Raw genomic sequence first — 23,223 nt, 5'->3', positions numbered from 1 at the left:
ATGAAATTTTCAACGCTTGTTAAATTTGTCATTTCAAATAAGAAAATGCAAAAAAAATTGAAAAGGTCAAAGGGCATACCGCAATTCCCAAAAATAGGAATGAAAATCCCAAAAATGGGATTTTTACATTTTTGCCCATAGGGTCCACATTTCTTTCAGGGCTGGGAAAATACTTTTGGAGTAAATAGAAAACATATTGAGGTTTCCAAAACTGCTTTCAGTTTTCTGATCCCAGCTTTGGGATTTTAGAACATGTCGCCCAAAGTTGAAGTTTTGATAAAAAATAGGTCATATTCGGAAGGACGCAGTGGCAACATTTTCAAAAAATAGGACAAGTTTTTTACGCCAAAGCGTTCTGCGTAAAGATACCTTTTAGAAAACTATAAAATTGTTATATGTTCTTAAAGAAAATTTTATTTTATTAATAAAAGAGACACATTTTGGGCAAAAAAACGGCAAAAATCTAAAATTTTTTGAATTTTTAAATTAAAAATTTGTAAATGATATTGATCTGAAATTTTTTGTATATTATTGGAAATTTTGTTGTCTAACTAACAAGAAAAAATTGAGTCCATTTGGTCCAAAATTACGCCCGGTATTCAAAAAAAGGCGGACCAAGATATGGTAAATTTTGTATCACTAAATTTTTAAATGCCTATAACTCGGATATTATAAGAGATAAGTAGTATGTCCAAGCATGTTTACGCTGGCAATATTTTTGTGATTCTTGGAATGGTTGAAGTTAACGTACGGTATAAAGAAAAAATCAATGGAACAAATGTTTGTAGTTGACTATAAACATTTACCGCTACTTGGACGTGTATGGATACGACACCTTTAAATTGATCTAGAAGACCTTGATTTAGAAAACTTGGGAGTTAAAACAAAATTCAATCACACATCTGTAAAATCAATAAAGGAAATAATACAAAAATATTCAACAATTTTCGAACAGAAGGTGGGATGTATTATAAATTTTAGGTGCTCGTTAAAATTGCAGGAAGGTGCTTAACGTGTGTTCCTTAAAGAAAGACAAGTTAATTTTTCTTTATGCGAAAATGTTGAAAAGGAACTTTAATCTCTTGAAAAGGATGGTATCATAAAAAAATACCAGTAATTGGGGATCACCGCTGGTGGTCATACCAAAGCCTGATGCCAACGGTAGGTTATGCGTAGATTATAAAATAGGTGTTAATCCCCAATTAAAGCCAGTCCATTATCCTATAAAAAATTGATGAGATACTCAACACATTAAAGAACTCTAAATTTTTGCAAGTTGGATCTACCTACATGTAGCAATGCATGATGAAAGTAAGGAAATTCAAACGATATCAACCCACAGAGGTATGTATGAAATTCATACTATGAATCGATAATCTTTTGGTATTAAAACAGCTCCAAGCGAATTTAATCGCATATTAGACCAAATTCTACAAGGTCTCGAGGGCACAATATCTTATTTTGACGACATAATTGTACATGGTGAATCAAAAATTGTATGTGAACAACGCCTAATCAAATGTTTTGAGAGACTTCACGTAAATAAAGATAAATGCGAATACTTTAATTAGAAAATTCAATATTTTGGTTATGTCATAAGTCAACATGTACTACAAAAACAGCGGCTGTGACCAATCTTCCACGTCCAGAAAGTGTTGATGATGTGAGAAGGTTCTTGGGAATGGTAACATATTACGCTCAATTCATTCCTAATTCATTATCAAATTAAGCTCGATAATAACTATATTTTAAAACGCTACATCAATCAATTGTACAAATCACAGGTACGTGATCGAAGTTATTATTCAACGAAGGCAGATTGCAAATTCACTTCAAAATGTAACAGAACTTCATCAGCCACCTGTTTATCAACAACCTCCTGAAACTCAAGGTACACCAAGACAAGGAGGTAGCAGGCGTTCTACTAGGCCTAGTTGGTCACCGGCACGTTTTTTATTATATGTTTTTTTGTTTGTTATGAAATAAAAGATAAACAACAAAAATGTAACAAGATCTATTATTACCAAACACAACAGACACCAATATCAGAGGTGAGTGTTTATTTTATTTTCTACTTGAATATAATCTTGTAGTTGTGAATAGATATTCAGAACCTACCTTTATCGTGAAAAACAGAAAGGAGGAACTGGACGCAACGGCTGTTGCTATCAGCCGTTGCGTCCGTTGACGAACAGTCTTCAAAGACTGTTTTTTTCTCCGATCATTGCTATTTGGACTTTGACATAATAGTTAAGGTTAAGACAGTTAAACCATTTCTAAACAGAAGAAAAACAAACTGGGAGACACTTAGAATGTCTCTGAACACTATTCTCCCTCCTGAACCGCATAGAGCATAGGAGATTTGGAGTTAGCTGCAAACTGGATAGAAATTTCTCTAAGTGCAGTTACGAAGAGAGCATGCAAACTATCTAGAGGAGTGAAAAAGGATAAGCCACCGTGGTGGGATTCCGAGATTGCGAACTTTAGAAGAACATGTCGTAGATCTTTTAACGAGGCTAATAAATTTAGGAACTTAGTAAGGAATGCGAAGCGGAGATTGTGGAGAGCCTTCTGTAGTAATATCGAAAGCTCTTCCGAAACTAGTCGTCTTCGTAAAATCCTATCGAAATCTCCTTCTGCCCCTAGCTATATTCAGAAAATGGACGGAAGTTGGATCTCTGGTAGTCAGGAAACCTTAGAGCTCTTGATTAATACTCAATTTCCCGGTTGTATCTCTGTTGAAGAGTTAACTAATTATATTTAAAACTCAGTTCGCATGGAAACATGTGTACCAATTGACAATGACATCATTCGTTGGGCAATTAAAAGCTTTGATCCTTACAAGGCTCCAGGCCCTGATGGTATCATACTAGCAGATCTACAATACAATATGGATCTTGTAATTCCATGGCTATATAAAATATATCATGCCTGTCTTTCCTGGTCCTATACTCCCATTCAATGGACCAAGTGCAATGTGATATTTATCCCCAAAGGATGTAAAGCATCTCACACGAAAGCTAAAGACTATAGACTAAAAAATAAAAGTCTTGCATCTTTTCTTCTTAATATCATGGAAAGGATAATCGACATTTACATAAGGACATCGATTGATAAATCCATTCTATCTCCCTCTCAACTCGCATATACAGAAAATAAATCTGTTGAGACGGCCCTCCATGCCCTTGTTGGCTATATCGAGAAATCCATGGAATGTGGAAACTTTGCCTTGTGTACCTTCCTTGACACAGAAGGTGCTTTTATTAACGTAAAATCTGCTTCTACTAAAATTCAGAAAAATAATCATATTTTAAATGAAAAGGAGTTTAAAATGCCCATTGCAATTATTTTAAGATATAATTATATTAAAAAATGCAAAAAATACATTTTTAATTTATTTGAATAAAATTAAAATCGATTTACTTTCGACTAGATTTGTGTACACGGTTTTAAAACTAGAAAAAAATATGAGAATTCGTTTTTAAACGAGAAATATACTCGGATTCGGTTTACAGAACAGACAGGACCGATCTCCAAAAAAGTGGTACGAGGTACCGTTCAGGATGATGTACTATATCCCCTATCGAACCTGGCCATTAACGGTGTTCTAGCAAAACTAGATTCTCTTGGCTTGAGACTATGTCTCATGCCTTAAAGATTATTAGCTCATGGAGCGTTGAAAGTGGTCTCAGTGTAAACACGGGCAAAACGGAACTTGTATTATTCTCTGAAAAATACAAGATCACCTTCTTTCCTCTTCCTAGACTGAATGGAGAGGTTCTCTTGGATAGCGCTAAATATCTGCGCGTAATCCTAGATAAAATGTTATTTTGAAGTATGTACTCTCTAGAACATCAAAAGGCCATAACGGCTCTTTATGTGTGCAGAAATGCCATTGGCATGCACTAATACCGCAGTGCATGCCAATGGCAAAAATGTAAATTGGATCATTGAGGCTGTAAAGCCAATCGTGTTGTATAAGGTAGTTGTATGGTGGCATGCGAATGAAAAGGCCTCCCACAGACATCACCTTGAAAAGGTTATGAGATAGTCTGGCCTTCTCATCACCGGTGCTATGAGAACAACTCCTACTAAGACTTAATTGGACTCAAGCGGACATTTTAGCCAAATAATTGGAAATGTGCACTGGTGTTAGATGAAGTTTGACTGGAACACTTGTTCTAGGGGTCATGCGAAGATTGTTGATCTTATACCGCAATACCTCCGTTCCGTTGATTACTGCATTAGCAAACTGTCTCTTTCGAGGCAGTTCCGATATCCCATCTCTTCGGAGTCTCAAGAATCCCTCCTTTAGTCTGCAAATTGCTTCCGTGTATATACAGACGGATCCAAGACAATGAAAGGAGGAGGCATTTTCTTGAAGAATTTGGGACAAAAATCTCTTTTAGACTTAATCCTCCAGCGATTAAGAGGGTGTCAAATTGGCTGAGGTACTATCGGATATCCAATAGGGATATCAGAATTTATACTGATAGTCAAGCTTCTTGTCAAATTGGCTGAGGTACTATCGGATATCCAATAGGGATATCAGAATTTATACTGATAGTCAAGCTTCTAATAAGACCCTGACTGATGTTTTTTTCCTAAAACATAAAAATACAAGTTTTTCCCTTACAGTTTTTATTAACATATTCTTCTGATTTTGGCGCCATCAAACAGAGATATGAAAAGTTAAATATACTTTTTTCGTTAGTTATTTAGTTACGAATCTGAAACTATAACTTTTTCTTTTCCGATTAACTTTTTTTTTGGTATTTTTGTCCATGTAACGAAGCATTGTGCGACGCACAGTTATAATAATTGTTTTTGAAAACTTTATGTAGCTTGTACATAAGTAAAATGCATTTTTTGATGTTGTGTTTCGAAATCGCAAATTTTTATTTTATAATGTATTATATAACTAAATGAGATTCAAAAACAATAAAAAATAACGCAATTTTATATTTTTAATGAATTAAGTGACTTCTTGCTAAAAAATTCAACAGTATATAAAACTCTATATATTCCCCTAACCCCCATTATTTCAATGTCTGGTTATATTTTATCGTAATGTTAAATTGACAGTTTTCGTACAAAAAATAGTTTAACCGGCAGAATATCTACAGTTTAAACGATAACCGGAGGTGGAGTTAACGGGGCTAAGAAAATATAAAATTTACACTTAAAAAATATAAATATTTTTTGGTTTGGCTATACTACGAAAATAGACTTATTTTAGATACATGGCTCTTTTTGGAAATATGCGAATTAAGGCATAAACAAAAATGCAGAATTTTCTAAGATGTGGATCGAAATTTTAAATTGTTTTTATTTTGTATGTTAAAAGACGTAAAAATATATCGAAAACAAAAATAAAAAATAACTCATCTTTAAAAACAAATTTTTGCTACTCCATAAAACTTTGGAAATTTTCATATTTATATTAAAAAAATTTTATAATTTAAAATACAACAAAAAGAACCAAAACTCTTTATTTTCTTGTCCAAAACCTTCCTTATTCCTTAAAAATATTCCATTGTACAGAAAAAATTACTTTGTAATAATTCCTTAAAAAATTAATTTTTTGGCAAATTTTTTTCATACAAGCGTTGAAATGCATTATTCTGTCAAACATATTTCGCTAAAATTTCGTTGACTTTAGTGCTCTCTAGCGACATTAAAAAGAGCAAATACACATTTTATTTTACATATGTATTTAGTTAGGACATTCATCAATATCCTCGAAACAAAAACAAAAATGAATTTTGCCTATGGGACAAAGCACTGTGCGAAGTGGCCGCCATTTTACCTTCAAAACTAAAGAACTGTTAAATTCTAAAACACCATGTCTATGAATTTCGTTGCGATATATCCAAAAGTTCACGAGATACCAAATTATTTCCTGTAGCATTCCTAAACAACTGTATATATCTATTTGATGAGTGTTATATTTTTTGCAGAGACAATTTTAATGATAGAATAATTATACCCTACACCACCTTAGTGGGGAGGGTATATTGGGTTTGTGCTGATGTTTGTAACGCAAAATAATATTGGTCCTATACCCACCTTAAAGTATACCAATCGGCTCAAAATCATTTTCTGAGTCGATTTAGCTATGTCCGTCCGTCCATGTAAACCTTGTAATCAAACTACAGGTCGCAATTTTGAAGATGTTTCAATGAAATTTGGTACATGATCTTCTATTGTTCCAGGCACGAAGCCTATTGAAAATCGTTAAGATCGGTCCATTATTCCACCTAGCCCCCATACAACTAAATCCCCCAATAGGGCTTGTAATCCTTGTAATCAAACTAATTTGGCACATGATCTTTTATGGTATCGGAGACGAAGCCTATTGAAAATGGGTAACTTCGGTCCATTATTTCACCTAGCACCCATACAACTGAACCCCCGAATAGGGCTTTTAAAATTTGTAATCAAACTACAGGTCGCAATTTTGGAGATAATTCAATGAACACATGATCTTTTATGGTACCGTAGATGAAGCCTGTTGAAAATGGTTCACATCGGTCCATTATTTCACCTAGCCCCACACAACTGAACCTGCTGAATAGGGCTTTTAAGTTCATAATTATGTTTAATATACTCATATCTCGACAAAAAGCTGCAAAAACCAAGTTGTATACAAGACTTGATGACCCTCACGAATTCCATAATAATAGGTTCTCATATGACCCTAGCCCCTATGAAAAGCCCCCATCAAAATTTCACTTAAATGTCCACAATTTTATTTAACAATAAACGGCTTATTAACAATAAACGGCTGTATATCTAAGGCAAGGTACAATTCAACTTAAATGCTTTATTATGGCAACTAAATCACATTATATTTTTGTCAAAGGTGTAGGGTATTATATGGTCGGCCTCGCCCGACTATAATTTCTTACTTGTTTTTTATTATAGTGTAGTTCTATAATATACATTAGGGTGGTTTTATCTCATATGGTAAAATAAAATGTGTGAATTTTTTGCGGGCACCCCCTAAAATGTTTGTTTCTGTCAGATTTTAGGATTGCCAAAGTGAGCACAATTTTAAGATGTTAACCTGTTCCGCTGGGACCTCAAAGTTTTGAAAATCGCGATATTTTGGCAGTTTGGATCTGCTAAAGCTATTTGCTCGTGTCATACATCAAATTAAATACCATACTGTTTATAATATTTTATATTCTACGCAATAAATCCGCAACTAGTACCGAAACCTAAAAAAATGTACCTAAAAACGTGACTAGGTACCCCTGAGAGCGAAGATGCGTTATTTGTATTATTATTGCTTATTAAGGACAAATACTTTTACTTTGGAATCTCATTCCATTTAAATATGTTTCTTATGTTATACCGTTAATTTAAGAACCACAACAATGTTTTTTTATGTCTATTTATAATCTCCACCACCATTAGTGGTGATAGAGGGTATATATAAGTTTGTCATTCTGTGTGTAACACCAAGAAATATTCATCTTAGACCAAACAAAGTATATATATTCCGGGTCCTTATAAAATTCTGTGTCGATTAAGCTATGTCCGTCTGTCTGTCCGCCTGTCTGTGTAAAATACGCTCACGTTAAAACTAAGAAAAGGGAATCAGCCAAATTCGCCAAAAATATTTGTTATTATCTTAAGCAGTTTGGTATTGAAAATCAGCAAAATCGCTTCACGACGTAAAAAGTAATGAGTAAAAATTATATATTTCCGTAAAGTAATTTATATATTCCCGTAAAGTAGTTTATATATTCCCGTAAAGTAGTTTATCGTTAATAACTCCCCAAAATATGTCGATATCAACAAAAAAGTTTGTACACGCAAATATAATGTGAACAGAAATCATACTTCTAACGTAGATCTCAGACGGTCCATAATTGGTTATAGCTCCCATATAAGGTCCACTTCCGAAAATCACCCAAACCCAAATATTTCATTGATAACTAAAGCTATTGTAATAAAATTCGAGTTGAATATGTTTTGTGTACATACAAATCATTCTACCAAATTTTTTCCGCATAGGCCCATAATTGGTTATAGCTCCCATATAATGTCTACTTCCGAAAATCATTTAAACGCATATATTTCATTGAATTCTAAAGCTATAGGGATAAAATTCGACTTGAATATGTTTTGTGTACATATAAATCATTCTACAAATTTTTTCCCGTATCGGTCAATTATTGGCTATACCTCCCATATGAGGCCTATTCCGAAAATCAATTAAACGCATATATTTTTTGAATAATAAAGCTATCGGGATAAAGTACGACTTGAATATGTTTTGTGTTCATATCAACCATTCTACCAAATTTTTTACGGATCGGTCCATATTTAGTAATAGCTTCTGAAAATACAACTCTTCCGTGACCAAGAACAAGAGGCCCTAGAAGCACTTTGTGTTTTCATCGTCCACGTCCCCAGAGCGTGTTTAGCGGCAAAACAAGACCTAGACCTCATTGAAATTCTATTAAAATACGAAAGCATTGGCAAAAAATATCAGAAAAAGAAATTGTCAAAATGATAAATCAACTGTGGTATCAGTCCTAAACTTGTATGACCCAACAGTGCAAAACACCGTAAAGATCCAGCGGTAAAAATACACATTATGTACTCGCTTATCTAAGTGATATTTCGTGGTAGTCAGTGGTGATGTTTTCACTTATTCTTCCACTTAGATTTAACATAAAAGTGTCCTAGGCTGCCTCATCTATGTGCTCTCGCTTAGAATGTAAGCCACAATATCATTAAGACAAATTAAAATTTTACTTACATAATGTGTGGAGTTCTAAGCGAGGTTAATGAGACGCCTATAAGCAATTGCAAATAAGAATGCAATGTATGTAGATTACAATCCTATTTGCATTTGTAAGTTAAAGTACCATGACTTCCGATTTCGTTATAGAAAAAATATATATTTTTTTATATTTATTTCAAAATTATGCGAGTTTATTCAAAAATGATTATCAAATAATAAGCATGTATTATAGTTAATTCAATAAAAATATAATTAAACAATTTTAAGATAAGATAAATGAAATGAATCTTAATTTTCTTTTTAAACTTTCGGCCATCTTTCTTTACAGATCCTGTAAACAATCAAGAGGAAATTGTCAGTATTAAAACTAGAATGTATGAAATAAATTTACCCCAATTTTTAAATCCGTTACTGCCACTTAGATCACCACAATTATTTTAAATTTTTACAATAAAATAATTTTTTTAACAATACACAACTTCACATACGAAAGATCAACTTTAAACTGAAACAAAAAAATCTTTTCATGTAGTATACAAAAGAAAAATAAAACGGTACTTTAGTTCTTTTTTTTTAGAAACAAAAACAAAAAACAACATGAAAAAGGCTTAAATCGTAATCTATGTTATTATTAATGTCATCGAATATTATCTAATATTATCTTGATAAAGATCCTGCAACTTGGCTGCAAAACTTCAACTATCAGGAGGGGCAAAGGATGCACAGTGGTATAGGAAAAAAAAGAGGGAAATAATTCGGTAACTTCTAAACGGTTAATCCGATTTTAATGAAATTTGGTATGCACAAAGAGGAGGTGTTGTCGAGTTTAGGTTTTGAATTTGGACCTTATAGGCCAACCAGGGGCCCGGCGGGGGGTTCTCAAATTAGGACACCTCGGCTATGTTGAATTTTTAAAACGATCCTATTTCTTCATTTGAGTTCCGATTTAAAAAAAATTTCGTATATAGAATCTCCTCATCGAGCACTATAAAAAATGTCGTCATAGCAGTAAATTATCTCTTATAGTTTAGGAGATATTCGCATTTGAAAATTAAAATTTTAAAATTTTTACCGTCCTTACTTTAGTTTTTTGATAATAGCGGTCCAAATATTCCCGATTTTCGCCATTTTTTTTATTCGCTTAACAACAAGTTTATATATCAAGCAGTGAAAGAATTATTTAAAAATCATGACTGAGTCCAAAGTAATAGGCATTTTAATTTAGAAAATTAAAAAAGGCGATTTTTTGCCATCTTTTTGGGAAAAAAGTATCTTTTTCTTTTTAAGTTATCTAAAAAGTTTCTAAGAAGATGTATACAGAATTTATACTTTTTGGAAAGCTGACTTTACATAAAATACGATAAATGAAACAAAATCTAAAACATACATGGGAATTTTTCATTAAGCATTAAAATTTCATTACCATTTATAGAAAAAATTGTAATGAAAAATATTTTAAGTACCATTTAATGAAAATTATATTTTTTTCATTATAACTTTTTTTGATAATGGTAATGAATTTGATAATGAATTTTCAAAAACGAATTTAATTAGTATTTATGTCGAAAAATATATTAAGGAAAATTTTTCGAAGATTCGAGGTTTGAAAGCTTTTAAAACCAGTTCCCGTAGCCCAAATTGGCTGAAATTTTGCAGTCATAAGTACATCTGATGACAATACAATAATATGTTCCAATATTCGAAATTAAGTTCGAAAATTCGAAGTTATTTTCGAAATTTTTTTTATGTTTTTAAATTAATCTCTGTGTCATAAAACCTAAAAAAAAAAATTTCGAAAATTCGAACTCGTGTTCGAAAAATTTTTAAAGCTGTTAAAACTAGTTCTTCTAGTCCGAATGTGCTGAAATTTGGCATACATGATTTCACCTAATCACAATACATTATAATGTTCGGATATTCGAAATTAATTTCGAAATTCGAACTAATGTTCGGACATTTTTAAAATCCATTGAATAATGGCAATGAAAATTTATTTTTAAATAATTACTAATGAAATCGTTTCATTAAAAACCATTACCATTAGACAAAATAATGCTAATGAAAAAAAAAATAATTATAATTTTTTTCAATGTAATGCTAATGAAATCGTCAATTAATTAGTCGATATAATTAACTACTCCCATGTATGATCTAAAAATTGTTGATACCGAGGGGACTAGGTCCATCCAAAAAAACCCTATTTTTTATGGAAAATTCAATTTTGAGCAAAAATTCTCAAATCGCATAGTCGATATCAAATTATAGTGACCTGTTTTATATGTTCTTAATAATATGTTCTTAATAATTTTGTAACGGGTTTCGATAACCCCGCCCCTGGTATGGATATAATAGGCAAAAAACCAAAAATCCCATTTTTGAGATTTTTTAAAACTTTTTTAGGAATTCCGGGATTTCTAATAAGAAAATTCTAAATTTTTATTTAATTTTGGATTTTGAGTAAAAAATCTACCTAACTGTAAAATTTCATCAAAAAATATTCATAAATAAAATTTTTATTGGAATTTCAAAAATTTGTGTCTTCGCAAAAACTGAATAAAAAACATTGTTTAATTTAAAAAAAAAAAGTATTCCGCGAATTTTCTAATTTTCAAAAATTATATACAGTTTTGAAAAATAGACAAAATTACCTTTCCATTGATATATAACATGCCTACCTAATGTTTTTTAAGTGACAAATTAATTAGGGAAAACTCAACATCTTTTAGAAAATTTACCTAGCACTATTATTTTCATCCATATATGTAACAAATTTAAGAGTTAACCTTATGGATGAAAATAATAGTGCTAGGTAAATTTTCTAAAAGATGTTGAGTTTTCCCTAATTAATTTGTCACTTAAAAAACATTAGGTAGGCATGTTATATATCAATGGAAAGGTAATTTTGTCTATTTTTCAAAACTGTATATAATTTTTGAAAATTAAAAAATTCGCGGAATACTTTTAAAAAAAAAAAAATAAAAAATGTTTTTTATTCAGTTTTTGCGAAGATACAAATTTTTCAAATTGCAATAAAAATTTTATTTATGAATATTTTTTGATGAAATTTTACAGTTAGGTAGATTTTTTTACTCAAAATCCAAAATTAAATAAAAATTTCGAATTTTCTTATTAGAAATCCCGGAATTCCCAAAAAAGTTTTAAAAAATCCCAAAAATGGGATTTTTGGTTTTTTGCCTATTATATCCATACCAGGGGCGGGGTTATCGAAACCCGTTACAAAATGATTAAGAACATATTGGGTCATATAAAACAGGTCACTATAATTTGATATCGACTATGCGATTTGAGAATTTTTGCTCAAAATTGAATTTTCCATAAAAAATAGGGTTTTGTTGGATGGACCTGGTCCCCTCGGTATCAAAAATTTTTAGGTTTTGTTTCATTTATCGTATTTTATGTAAAGTCAGCTTTCCAAAAAGTATAAATTCTATATACATCTTCTTAGAAACTTTTTAGATAACTTAAAAAGAAAAAGATACTTTTTTCCCAAAAAAATGGCAAAAAATCGCCTTTTTTAATTTTTTAAATTAAAATGCCTATAACTTTGGACTCAGTCATGATTTTTACATAATTCTTTCACTGCTTGATATATAAACTTGTTGTTAAGCGAATAAAAAAAAATGGCGAAAATCGGGAATATTTGGACCCGCTATTATCAAAAAACTAAAGTAAGGACGGTAAAAATTTTAAAATTTTAATTTTCAAATGCGAATATCTCCTAAACTATAAGAGATAATTTACTGCTATGACGACATTTTTTATAGTGCTCGATGAGGAGATTCTATATACGAAATTTTTTTTAAATCGGAACTCAAATGAAGAAATAGGATCGTTTTAAAAATTTAACATAGCCGAGGTGTCCTAATTTGAGGACGCCCCGCCGGGCCCCTGGTTGGCCTATAAGGTCCAAATTCAAAACCTAAACTCGACAACACCTCCTCTTTGTGCGTACCAAATTTCATTAAAATCGGATTAACCGTTTAGAAGTTATCGAATTATTTCCCTCTTTTTTTTTTCCTATACCACTGTGGGATGGTAAACAACTTGAAAGTTGTGAACGACATGGCAGAGCGAGGAGTCAAGCAGATTATTATAAATAAGAATCAAATGAAAAATACATTTATTATACTTGATTTTTTAAATTGTTTTCATTCCAAAAATTTATAATATAGAAAGGAAAATGTTTTTTTTTCAATAGGTTCCATCTTCGCTCTAAGGGGTATATAGTCACGGTTTTAGGGACATTGGCTTCATTATCTCGAATTTAGTACTACTTAAATATTTTTTATTGTATAAAATGTTATAAATAATATCGGCTTCAATTTGATGTATTACACGGGAAAATATGTCAAACCGTTCTAGAGAAATGGGTCGGCAATGTCGCCAAACTGTCAAAAATCGGAATTTTTAAAACTTTGAGGCCCAGTAGCACGTGTTAACATCTTTCAATCGTGCTCAAAGTTTGTCAATCTTAAAATCTAACAGAATGAAACATTTAAGAGGGGTGCCCCTAAAGAAATCCGACATAGATTTTTTAAAACCACCCTAATATATATATATATATATATATATAGGAACCCCATAATTTCTGCTGAGTCTGCACAATGTTAATTTTCCTCTTTCTGCTTGGATAAATTTTAAAGCCATTTAAGGATTTGGTACGCAGATATTTTCATTTATTTGTCATCGGCCATATACAAGATATTTTTTTGTTGCACAGTGTATTCGATGGAAAATTATTTTGGAGGAAAATATATTGTAATAAAACTAACAATTTATAAGGCCTTTTTAAAAACATATTAACAAAAAATAAACTTAAATAAAATGGATATGATGAGAATAAGAAACATTTGTTTTATTAATTCAAGATGTTAAATCTATTGATACTATATGATTTTTGTGTAACAGCAATGGTAATGTCCCATTTCCATGTTCTTTTTCCGTAAGTGTATTGGAAGTTGTAAGATCAGTTTTTCCTACCGAGTTTTCTTCAATATTTGGAACTTTATTTACATTATGTTGAGATAATATCCAATTTTCCGTATCAGCATCAGTTGTTCTATTTGTTATAGATTTATATCTATTTGATTCAATATTTCCATCGATGTTTGTGTTTAAATTTTGGTTTAATGTTAGAGGTGATGTTGTGGAACAATTGGATAGTATATATAAAGACGGTAGAAATGATTTTTTTAAGTGTACCCCAATATCTTCATTGCTGGCAACAGACTTAATACTGTTATTGTTTCTTACCAACCCTTTTGTTTTATTTTCATTGCTGGGAACAATTTGCAATAAACACGAGGTACTGTTGTAATTTGCAATACCGTTATGTGAACTATTTAAGTTACTGGTTAATAAAGGAGATTCCATTGATAAATTTAGTTGCTTTCTTATTTGGGTTATTGATGTATGTATTGATAATGGATTTATACAAGATTTAATGTTGTTGTTTGGGTTTATGTCTGATTCGACACTACTCTTAGCAATAAACGAATGATTTGTAGCACAAGCGTTAATTTGATTGTCTTCTTCATCAGAGGTACATAAATCAATTGTATCTACTATTATTTCTGTTGATGGACATGAGGATATTTTCCAGTTAGAACTGCGGGAATTGTCGCGAGTAAGTTTTATGTTTAATTTATTACTAGATGATGCACATTGCTTATTGTTGATATCAGAAATTTTCTTTAATCTTACTGATATTGGACGACATCGCCTTAACAGTGTAGAATTTATAAGCAAAATATTCTCCATTCTTCTTTTCTGAGAAAACTGCCGACGAGGGAAAATATATAAATGAGTGCTATATTCCTGTGGTCTTTTAAAAGTGCAGTGAGTACTAAATGTAACATTTTTCTTTTCCAAAAACTTTGTTCGTGATGTTATCGATAGAGGAGCATGACAAAATCTTTCAATGCGGTCCAGACGTTCTATCAGATACTCAGGACTAATAATAGTTTTAGTAGTTCTTAATAAAAGCTGGCCTGCAGGAGAAGATAAAGGAATTGTTGGACAACGTGACACTGAATGTACTGCGCGATTCCTTCTAGATATCCGTTTCTTTTTATCAATTATCATAAATTGACTTTCCTTTTTTAGAATTTCGGATGATACGGTATTGCATGTACTATCGTAACATCTATTATTTATTTTATTGTACTTATATTGTAAATTAAAATTTAACATAAACCCTATGCGTTGTTCATTATCTTCCATATTATTTTTTTCCGATCGTTGATCATCACACATTTCTGGAGTGTTGCACAAAATAACATCATCATCTTCAACAATGCATGCTTTCTCATGTTCCTGCAACAAATTTATTAAAAACAAAAATTAGTCTCAATATACATACAGTAAGTTTTTTAGATTGTTAATTTTTCCCTATTGAAAAAAAGGGATTTTCAAAATTTTCATACATTAAATCTGGATTTAATAAAACTTAATATCAAAACAAGTAAAAATATTACTCGACTAAGACGGATCTTATATACATATGTACATTAGGGTGGCCGGCCCCAAAATTAAAGTTGCTGATGTTCCCACCTAAAGTGAAAATTTAGTTTATTCTAAGAACCATTTGATGAGCTGTATAAAAAGGTAATTTTTTAATGTTTTTATGATTTTTATTATATTTCTTGCAAATAAACTATATGCAAATCAGACCTGGGCGATTTCCATTAATTTAGCATTAACATTAAATTAAAAAAAATAATTTAATTTAAAAAATATTGCATTAACATTAAACTTGTAAAATTTAATGCATTAAATTTGCATAAGCATTATATATTTTTGAATTTAATGCATTAATTTTACATTAACATTAAATATTATTAAAATTAATGCATTCATTTAGCATTAACATTAAATATTTCTTAATTTAGTGCATTAATTTTACATTAACATTAAATAAGTAATAAAATTAATGTACCTTTTAATTTTCCATTACCATTAATATATATAAAAATTTATAAATATAAATAAAAATACAGCACAAAAGACCTCGATCTAACTTAGTACAACTAAAATTAAATAGGTTAAAATCCTTTCTAATAACTCCCATATTCCATTTAAACTTTTGTGTTTTAATTATGACATTTATATAAGATTCCACAGTGTGACAAAATAAACTAAAAAAGGAATACCTGGGAAGTGATACTATTCTTCTGATATGTATTATTAACCAAAATAGGATTTATTAGAAGGGACTTTAACACATACAATTTTACTTGAATTTAGTTAGATCGAGGTCTTTAGCGCTGTATTTATACCCTACACCACTTTAGTGGGGAGGGTATATTGGGTCCTATGCTATGTCCGTCCGTCTGGCTCCATGTAAACCTTGTGCGCAAGGTACAGGTCACAATTTTCAAGATAATTAGATGAAATTTGGCACACACGCTTTTTTTGGAAGAAGCCTATTGAAAATGGTTAAGATCGGTCCATTATTTCACCTAGCCCCCATACAACAGAACTCCCCGAAATGGGCTTTTGAGCTCATAATTATGTTAAATATACCTGTATATCGATAAAAAGCGGCACAACTAAGTTTTATACAAGCCTTGATGACCTTGCCAAATTTCATAGAGATCGGGCCTCATTTGACCCTAGCCCCCATACAAAGTCCCCTTCAGAAAATTACTTGAATGTCCCAAAATTAACTAATAAACACAAATATCGCGATGAAATTCAGCACAAATTAATATTATATAAATATATTCACAAAATTTTACCGGCTTGGTCCATATTTGCCCCTAGCCCCCATATAAAGCCTCTTTCAGAAAATTAGTTTTTCATCCATAAATTGCTTAAATGTATCGGAACAAGGTAATAGAAGATAAATGCTTTATTATGAAAAATAAATCACATTTAATATTCATAACTGGTGTAGGGTATCATATGGTCGGTCACGCCCGACTATGCTGTGTTATTAAAAAATCAGTATAAATTAAACTTTTTATACAGCATTTTTCGTATGTTCCTCGAGAATTCTGACTAAAATCTGAGGAAACATAATGTATAAGAAAAATTCGATAAAATCCCTCTGAAATATTAGTTAAAAAAATAAAACAAATTAGAATGGTACTACAAATTGACCTACTTATTTCTCCTGATTGTTAAATATTAGTGTGTTCTGACGGATCAGATACACAGTCCCTTTAACTGAGGATAAATTAAATTCTCCAGAGGCTTTAAAATACTGGTCATAAAAATTGGATTGATATTTTTTTGTAACTCGATAATAAAGCACAGCTTTTTAAGTTAAAAGTCATGGGTCCAAAAAGTTCATTTTCACTTGTCACTTAAAATAATATGATTATTTTAGATCATTAACTTTAAAAATCAACCCGAAAATTTGTTATTTAAAAGTGGATGTCTACTTTTACCCACATTTTGAAAAGTTATTACAAAATACTATATTTCTTTCGAATATCTATTTTCTAATTAAATTTCTTAATTTAAAGTTTAAATTTTAAACTTTTAAATAGTAAATCCCAAATTGACTACAATAAAATTAAGGACGATTTACCTGTTATGTAACAAATAGCGGGATTGAAATCTACCCAGCAAAATATTTGCTTACAAATTCACTAGAAAAATCACCAGAATTCATCGAGTAAAGCGCTTACAATTCTACTAGAAAAAGTACTTATTTTTGTTTGAGATGTTCCAAAAGTAAGTCAATATTATTTGGTTGGAAATAAGTTGTTCTTTTAGTAGAGTTATTTATAGAATATTTATGAAAAAATAAAAATAAAAAGTCGACACAGACTGGGGTTGAACTCAATACCTTCCGTCTGCCAGTTGGATGCTCCACTCACTACACCACTGCTTAGCTGTTTTATTATGCGTCAAATAATAGTTTTCACACACAAATACTATTTTATTTTCTGTTTGTCTAAAAATAGATATTTGATATCGTGTGCACAAAAAAAGGAAAAAAAGAAAAAGTAACTGTTTTATGTTTGTTTGTTTCTTTATTTTGAGATTTTAAAGACTTTACATACAAAGTAAGTCATTAATAAAGTACTTAATGGTAATCATTGTAAGCAAAGATTTTGCTGGGTAAGTCGGAATCAACCTTTTAAAAGTGGGATAATTCCGCTTTTGGTATGATGTTTGGTCACGTTACACATACAAGATAAACTTTCAATAGCGGGTCGTGATACATAAAGACTACGTGTAAATCATAACAACCCACACGCAGTTCGAGATGCGTATTCTTGTAATAAATATTATTTGCTTAAACTTACTATTTGGATTTGAAATTTTGAAAATTGTCTACAAATTGTTAGATTTTGACATTTTTGCAAACTGGATCTATTTTTTCACGATATATATTGAACGTGACACACCCCTTATAAATATGCATTCCATCAGGATCCTATATGTATGATTCTAGGTTCAATAATTCAAAAAATCAGAAAAATGACATATGAATGACGAATAGGTTCAATAATTCAAAAAATCAGAAAAATAACATATGAATGACGAAAAGGTACTTGAATTTCCCCTTATATAAATTTAAATTCAATTTTAATTTTGTATTTTTTAGGTTCAATATTATAAAAGACTCAAAAAGTACCAATTGAAGAACAAAAAGCCCCAAAAAATTCAAATATTCAATCAGGCTATATGTATGTCTAATAATATCGTTTTTAATCTAGGTAGTATATTTAATACCCTATTATATTTACACCAACTTTTTTATAGAATGTGATTTTTGTTATAACGCAAAAATTAAATTCAATGTAAAGTTTCAAAGATTATCACAAAATCCATGAAAGAGTTTCGAAATTACTTAACAAAACTAGATTTTAGCAGTTATTAAGAGTTTTTACAACATTCTTTATGTTACCACTTGTTTGAGACATTCTTGCCTTTTCTTAAAATCAAATTGCCATGAGATCTTAATTTTTTTGTTTTTGTTGAGGGAAGGTATGGTGAGGTGTATTAAGCAAAAACGATTTTTGTAATTTCCATGAAAAAAAACTTCATTAGAACATCCCAGGTCTATTGCATCTTCGCTGCTGACGAACGGAAATATTAGGGTGATCGATTATTCGACACTTTTCAAAAACCGGGTTTCGAATAGTTCGAATAGTTGACATTTTGAAAAATGTCTTAACTTAAGATATGCAACACAAATGTAAGCTTTATTATTTAAATTGATAATTTACTTTAGAAATGAGAGATTTGGTAAATTTTTGATTTTACGAAAAAAAATTCTATTTCTGTCAGTTTTTATCCGATTTCAACGTTTCATATCATATTTTATTCATAGAAATATGGGCTAAAATAAAAAAATATTTAAAAAATATGTTTTCAAATAAAGTGTGGGTCAAAAATAATCGTGAATTGTAAAAAAATGAAAAAAAAAAATATATAAAAATTTGTATTTAGATCTAAATATTTTACACATTTCCGTAAAAAATATAAAAGTGTGTATACTTTTTAAAAAGAAGAAGGGAGGGTCTGTTTAAAACCGTTGAAAAATATTAAATCGGTTAAGAAAATTTTGAGATATAATTTTTTTGGTCTGTCTAGTCAACAAAAAGCGTTTTTTTCCAAAATCTTCCGATTTTTAGGGTATATTAAAATCTATGAAAAACTGGATGAATTATGACAATTTTTCTAATAGCATGTTCCTCGAATTTTTGGTTTTCTCCATACAAATTAATTTTTATATAAAAATGTTTATAAACATTTTTTAAACTAGTTACAAAGAAAACCAGAAACATGAACGTTTTTGTATGGAAGAAATATGCAATATTTTTATAAAACTTAGCACAACTCATAACCTTTTTCATCGATAATTATAAATTGACCATCACTGGAAACCCAACTTAATGTGCCTTTTTTCAAATGTAATAAAAGCTAAAGTTACTGCTTCATGGCCAACGTAGAGCAGTATGAAAATTAAAAATTGTGAAAAAAGTGTGAGTTTTTTACTTAAATGGCCGTAACCAAGACATTAATCAAAAATTTTGGATTTATTTTTGGGTTGAAAGACAAAATATCCAATTTGAAAATCGGTTGCAAACTACCAAACATATATTTTTTTAAAGTTAAAACTTCAAAAATAGCACTTTTTCACATCTTTTGCTCTTAAAAAGGAACTAAACGAAGTAATCGGGAAAAATTAAAAATCACTGTGTTTCCATATTTAAAATGTCTTCTTTAAGTTCCTTTTTCATATTGCTTAAATCTAAAAGATATATTTTATTTAAAGAAAAAATCTTAATACAAAAATACTTACCATTCATAGTTGTATAATTCAAATTTTGGCTATCTTGATTGTTTCTAACTGAAAAGTTTTGGGTTGATGTTGATGAGCTTGTGTATGGGATTTCTTGATACATTGGAAAGTTTGAGGGTAATGTGGATGAGCTTTTATAGAAAGAATTTTGATTCATGTTAAGTAACTAAAGGAATAAAAACAAAAGTACTTTTTTCAAAATTATGAAACACTAAAAATTTCTCTTCAATTTCATCAACGGAATGAATAACAATGTCTTCTGCATATTCTATATAGGTGGTACTTCTTATTCCAAACATTACCATTTACCTTTTTATTGGTAAATTAAAAAAGTCCGTCAAGTTTTTTATTTGTCTACTTTTAAAAAATGTTTAGGTAAACTAAAATTTGGGATCAAAAATAAACTCTCTTCTACCAGTCTATTATAAAGCTGTGCTTTTTTAAATTTTCTCTTTAATTTGGATAAGAAATTTTCAAATTTAAATGCACTAAATGTTTCTAAAGAACCAAAATTTAACACATCAGTGGATAAATGAGTTAAACAATGAAAATTAAATGTTAACAGTGTGTCTGTATAACATTCCGATATATTTTTAACAAATTCTCTCAGCAAAATCTTAGCACAGTTATTATTTTGTATGCAATTCTTAGGATGTAAAATAATTCGCATAGCTAAGCTTAATTTTAAAAAATGTGCATAACGTATGGGACACAAAATATCTTTTAATGCGAAAATCCCAGTATATAGTAGAAATGTTCTAAATTCGGTTGCTTTAAACCTTTCTACCTCTTGAATGCTTCGAGGACTTCTTGCAAATTCTTTTGGCATCTGATTTTTTAGAAATAGAACTATCCAGCTCACGAATTTTTTGCTGTGATAATGAAAAGCTTTGATTACGACATTTGATCCGTGATAAAAGCATTGACTTTACTACTCCAAAACAAACAACATGCATGTAATCATAAGGAAAACTTTTCACAATATCGATAGGAAGTTGTTCTATGTACATTTCATCAATAATTTTATGATGATTTGGGTCACTTTATGTTCTGTGTTCATTATCTTGTAATGTATATATTTTTCGTAAAATGTAATCACCAGTCTGTTTGCATTTTATGCATGAGTTATAACCTGTGTGGCCTTTAACACCGAGTACAAATGATCTAGCTGGGGCATCGCATATAAATGCACGACAAGAAACAGTGTATAAAACGTTACCGTATGAAAATCCATCTTCCATAAGATAATTTAGTTCATTAATAAACTCTTTTAAGAATACGTTACTGTTACCAGGTTTTGAATTTCCACTATACGCTCCTATAACAAAAACACTATCAGTTGTGTTTATGTTTACTAAAATGGGCCAGATTTGTAAATTTGAACTCTTCGCTAATGGTAATCCATCTATATTTATATTGAGTTCAATGTTTTGCTATTGGAGTTTTTGATGCATTAAAAAATCAGTCAAAGCATCTGCTATGCCATAATGAATATATTCTCCAGAATCCATTTGTTTAACCGGTGCATATCTGGGTTTTTTTCAAGGTGCGGATATCTCATGCTCATGCTACATTATTTCATCGAAAAATCAGTTAAATGATTATTGAATATGCGCAATAAGCAACAATTTGTGGTACTCATTTTCAAACGCACCCGCAATTTCGTAACAAAATATAACTGGTGAAAGTTCAGACTATTCGGATGACAATTTTAGTTACTGTAATATAGATAGCTAGTCCTCACTTAATTTTACTGATTCTGATGAATGTACTGACGAACAACATTCATTGGAAGCAGATTTTAGGTTTAGAAGGGAATTAGCAGCATGGGTTGTAAAGTATGGGATCGCAAATGATGCTGGAAATGATTTGTTAAACATTCTTTCAAAAAAGATTTCTGGTCTTCCCCGAGATATCCGCACCTTGAAAAAAACCCCCAGATATGCACCGGTTAAACAAATGGATTCTGGAGAATATATTCATTATGGCATAGCAGATGCTTTGACTGATTTTTTAATGCATCAAAAACTCCAACAGCAAAACATTGAACTCAATATAAATATAGATGGATTACCGTTAGCGAAGAGTTCAAATTTACAAATCTGGCCCATTTTAGTAAACATAAACACAACTGATAGTGTTTTTGTTATAGGAGCGTATAGTAGTAACAGTAACGTATTCTTAAAAGAGTTTATTAATGAACTAAATTATCTCATGGAAGATGGATTTTCATACGGTAACGTTTTATACACTGTTTCTTGTCGTGCATTTATATGCGATGCCCACATTTTTTACAATTAAGCTTAGCTATGCGAATTATTTTACATCCTAGGAATTGCATACAAAATAATAACTGTGCTAAGATTTTGCTGAGAGAATTTGTTAAAAATATATCGGAATATTATACAGACACACTGTTAACATTTAATTTTCATTGTTTAACTCATTTATCCACTGATGTGTTAAATTTTGGTTCTTTAGAAAATTTAGTGCATTTAAATTTGAAAATTTCTTATCCAAATTAAAGAGAAAATTAAAAAAAAAAAGCACAGCTTTATAATAGACTGGTAGAAGAGAGTTTATTTTCGATCCCAAATTTTAGTTTACCTAAACATTTTTTAAAAGTAGACAAATAAAAAACTTGACGGACTTTTTTAATTTACCAATAAAAAGGTAAATGGTAATGTTTGGAATAAGAAGTACCACCTATATAGAATATGCAGAAGACATTGTTATTCATTCCGTTGATGAAATTGAAGAGATATTTTTAGTGTTTCATAATTTTGAAAAAAGTACTTTTGTTTTTATTCCTTTAGTTAATTAACATGAATCAAAATTCTTTCTATAAAAGCTCATCCACATTACCCTCAAACTTTCCAATGTATCAAGAAATCCCATACACAAGCCCATCAACATCAACCCAAAACTTTTCAGTTAGAAACAATCAAGATAGTCAAAATTTGAATTATACAACTATGAATGGTAAGTATTTATGTTTTAAGATTTTTTCTTTAAATAAAATATATTTTTTAGATTTAAACAATATGAAAAAGGAACTTAAAAAAGACATTTTAAATATGGAAACAAGAATAACACAGTGATACAGCAAAAAAATGCAGGAGTTCTCATATACCAATTCCATTTCGTTATAGTCCATAGAGTAGGAATATATTTT

The 23,223-nt window shown here is 30.3% G+C and overlaps 1 protein-coding gene across 1 annotated transcript in view; it reads right to left on the bottom strand.

Moving 5' to 3' along the window:
* Positions 1-13,611: 13,611 nt before the first annotated feature.
* LOC119616354 overlaps positions 13,612-23,223 on the bottom strand; it is a 48,163-nt gene continuing 38,551 nt past the window's right edge. Inside the window, exon 2 of the mRNA XM_037972715.1 lies at positions 13,612-15,097. Within this exon, the coding sequence (XP_037828643.1) occupies positions 13,646-15,097 (1,452 nt within the window). The 3' untranslated portion in view covers positions 13,612-13,645. The remainder of the gene's footprint in view (positions 15,098-23,223) is intronic.

Source organism: Lucilia sericata, unplaced genomic scaffold (genome assembly GCF_015586225.1).
Source record: "Lucilia sericata isolate MDLA Ls3-8-SP2 unplaced genomic scaffold, ASM1558622v1 Contig000068F_arrow, whole genome shotgun sequence".
NCBI classification, from domain to species: domain Eukaryota; kingdom Metazoa; phylum Arthropoda; class Insecta; order Diptera; family Calliphoridae; genus Lucilia; species Lucilia sericata.
The sequence above is the reverse complement of the archived record's forward strand: the minus strand, read 5'-3'. Positions and strand labels throughout refer to the sequence as shown.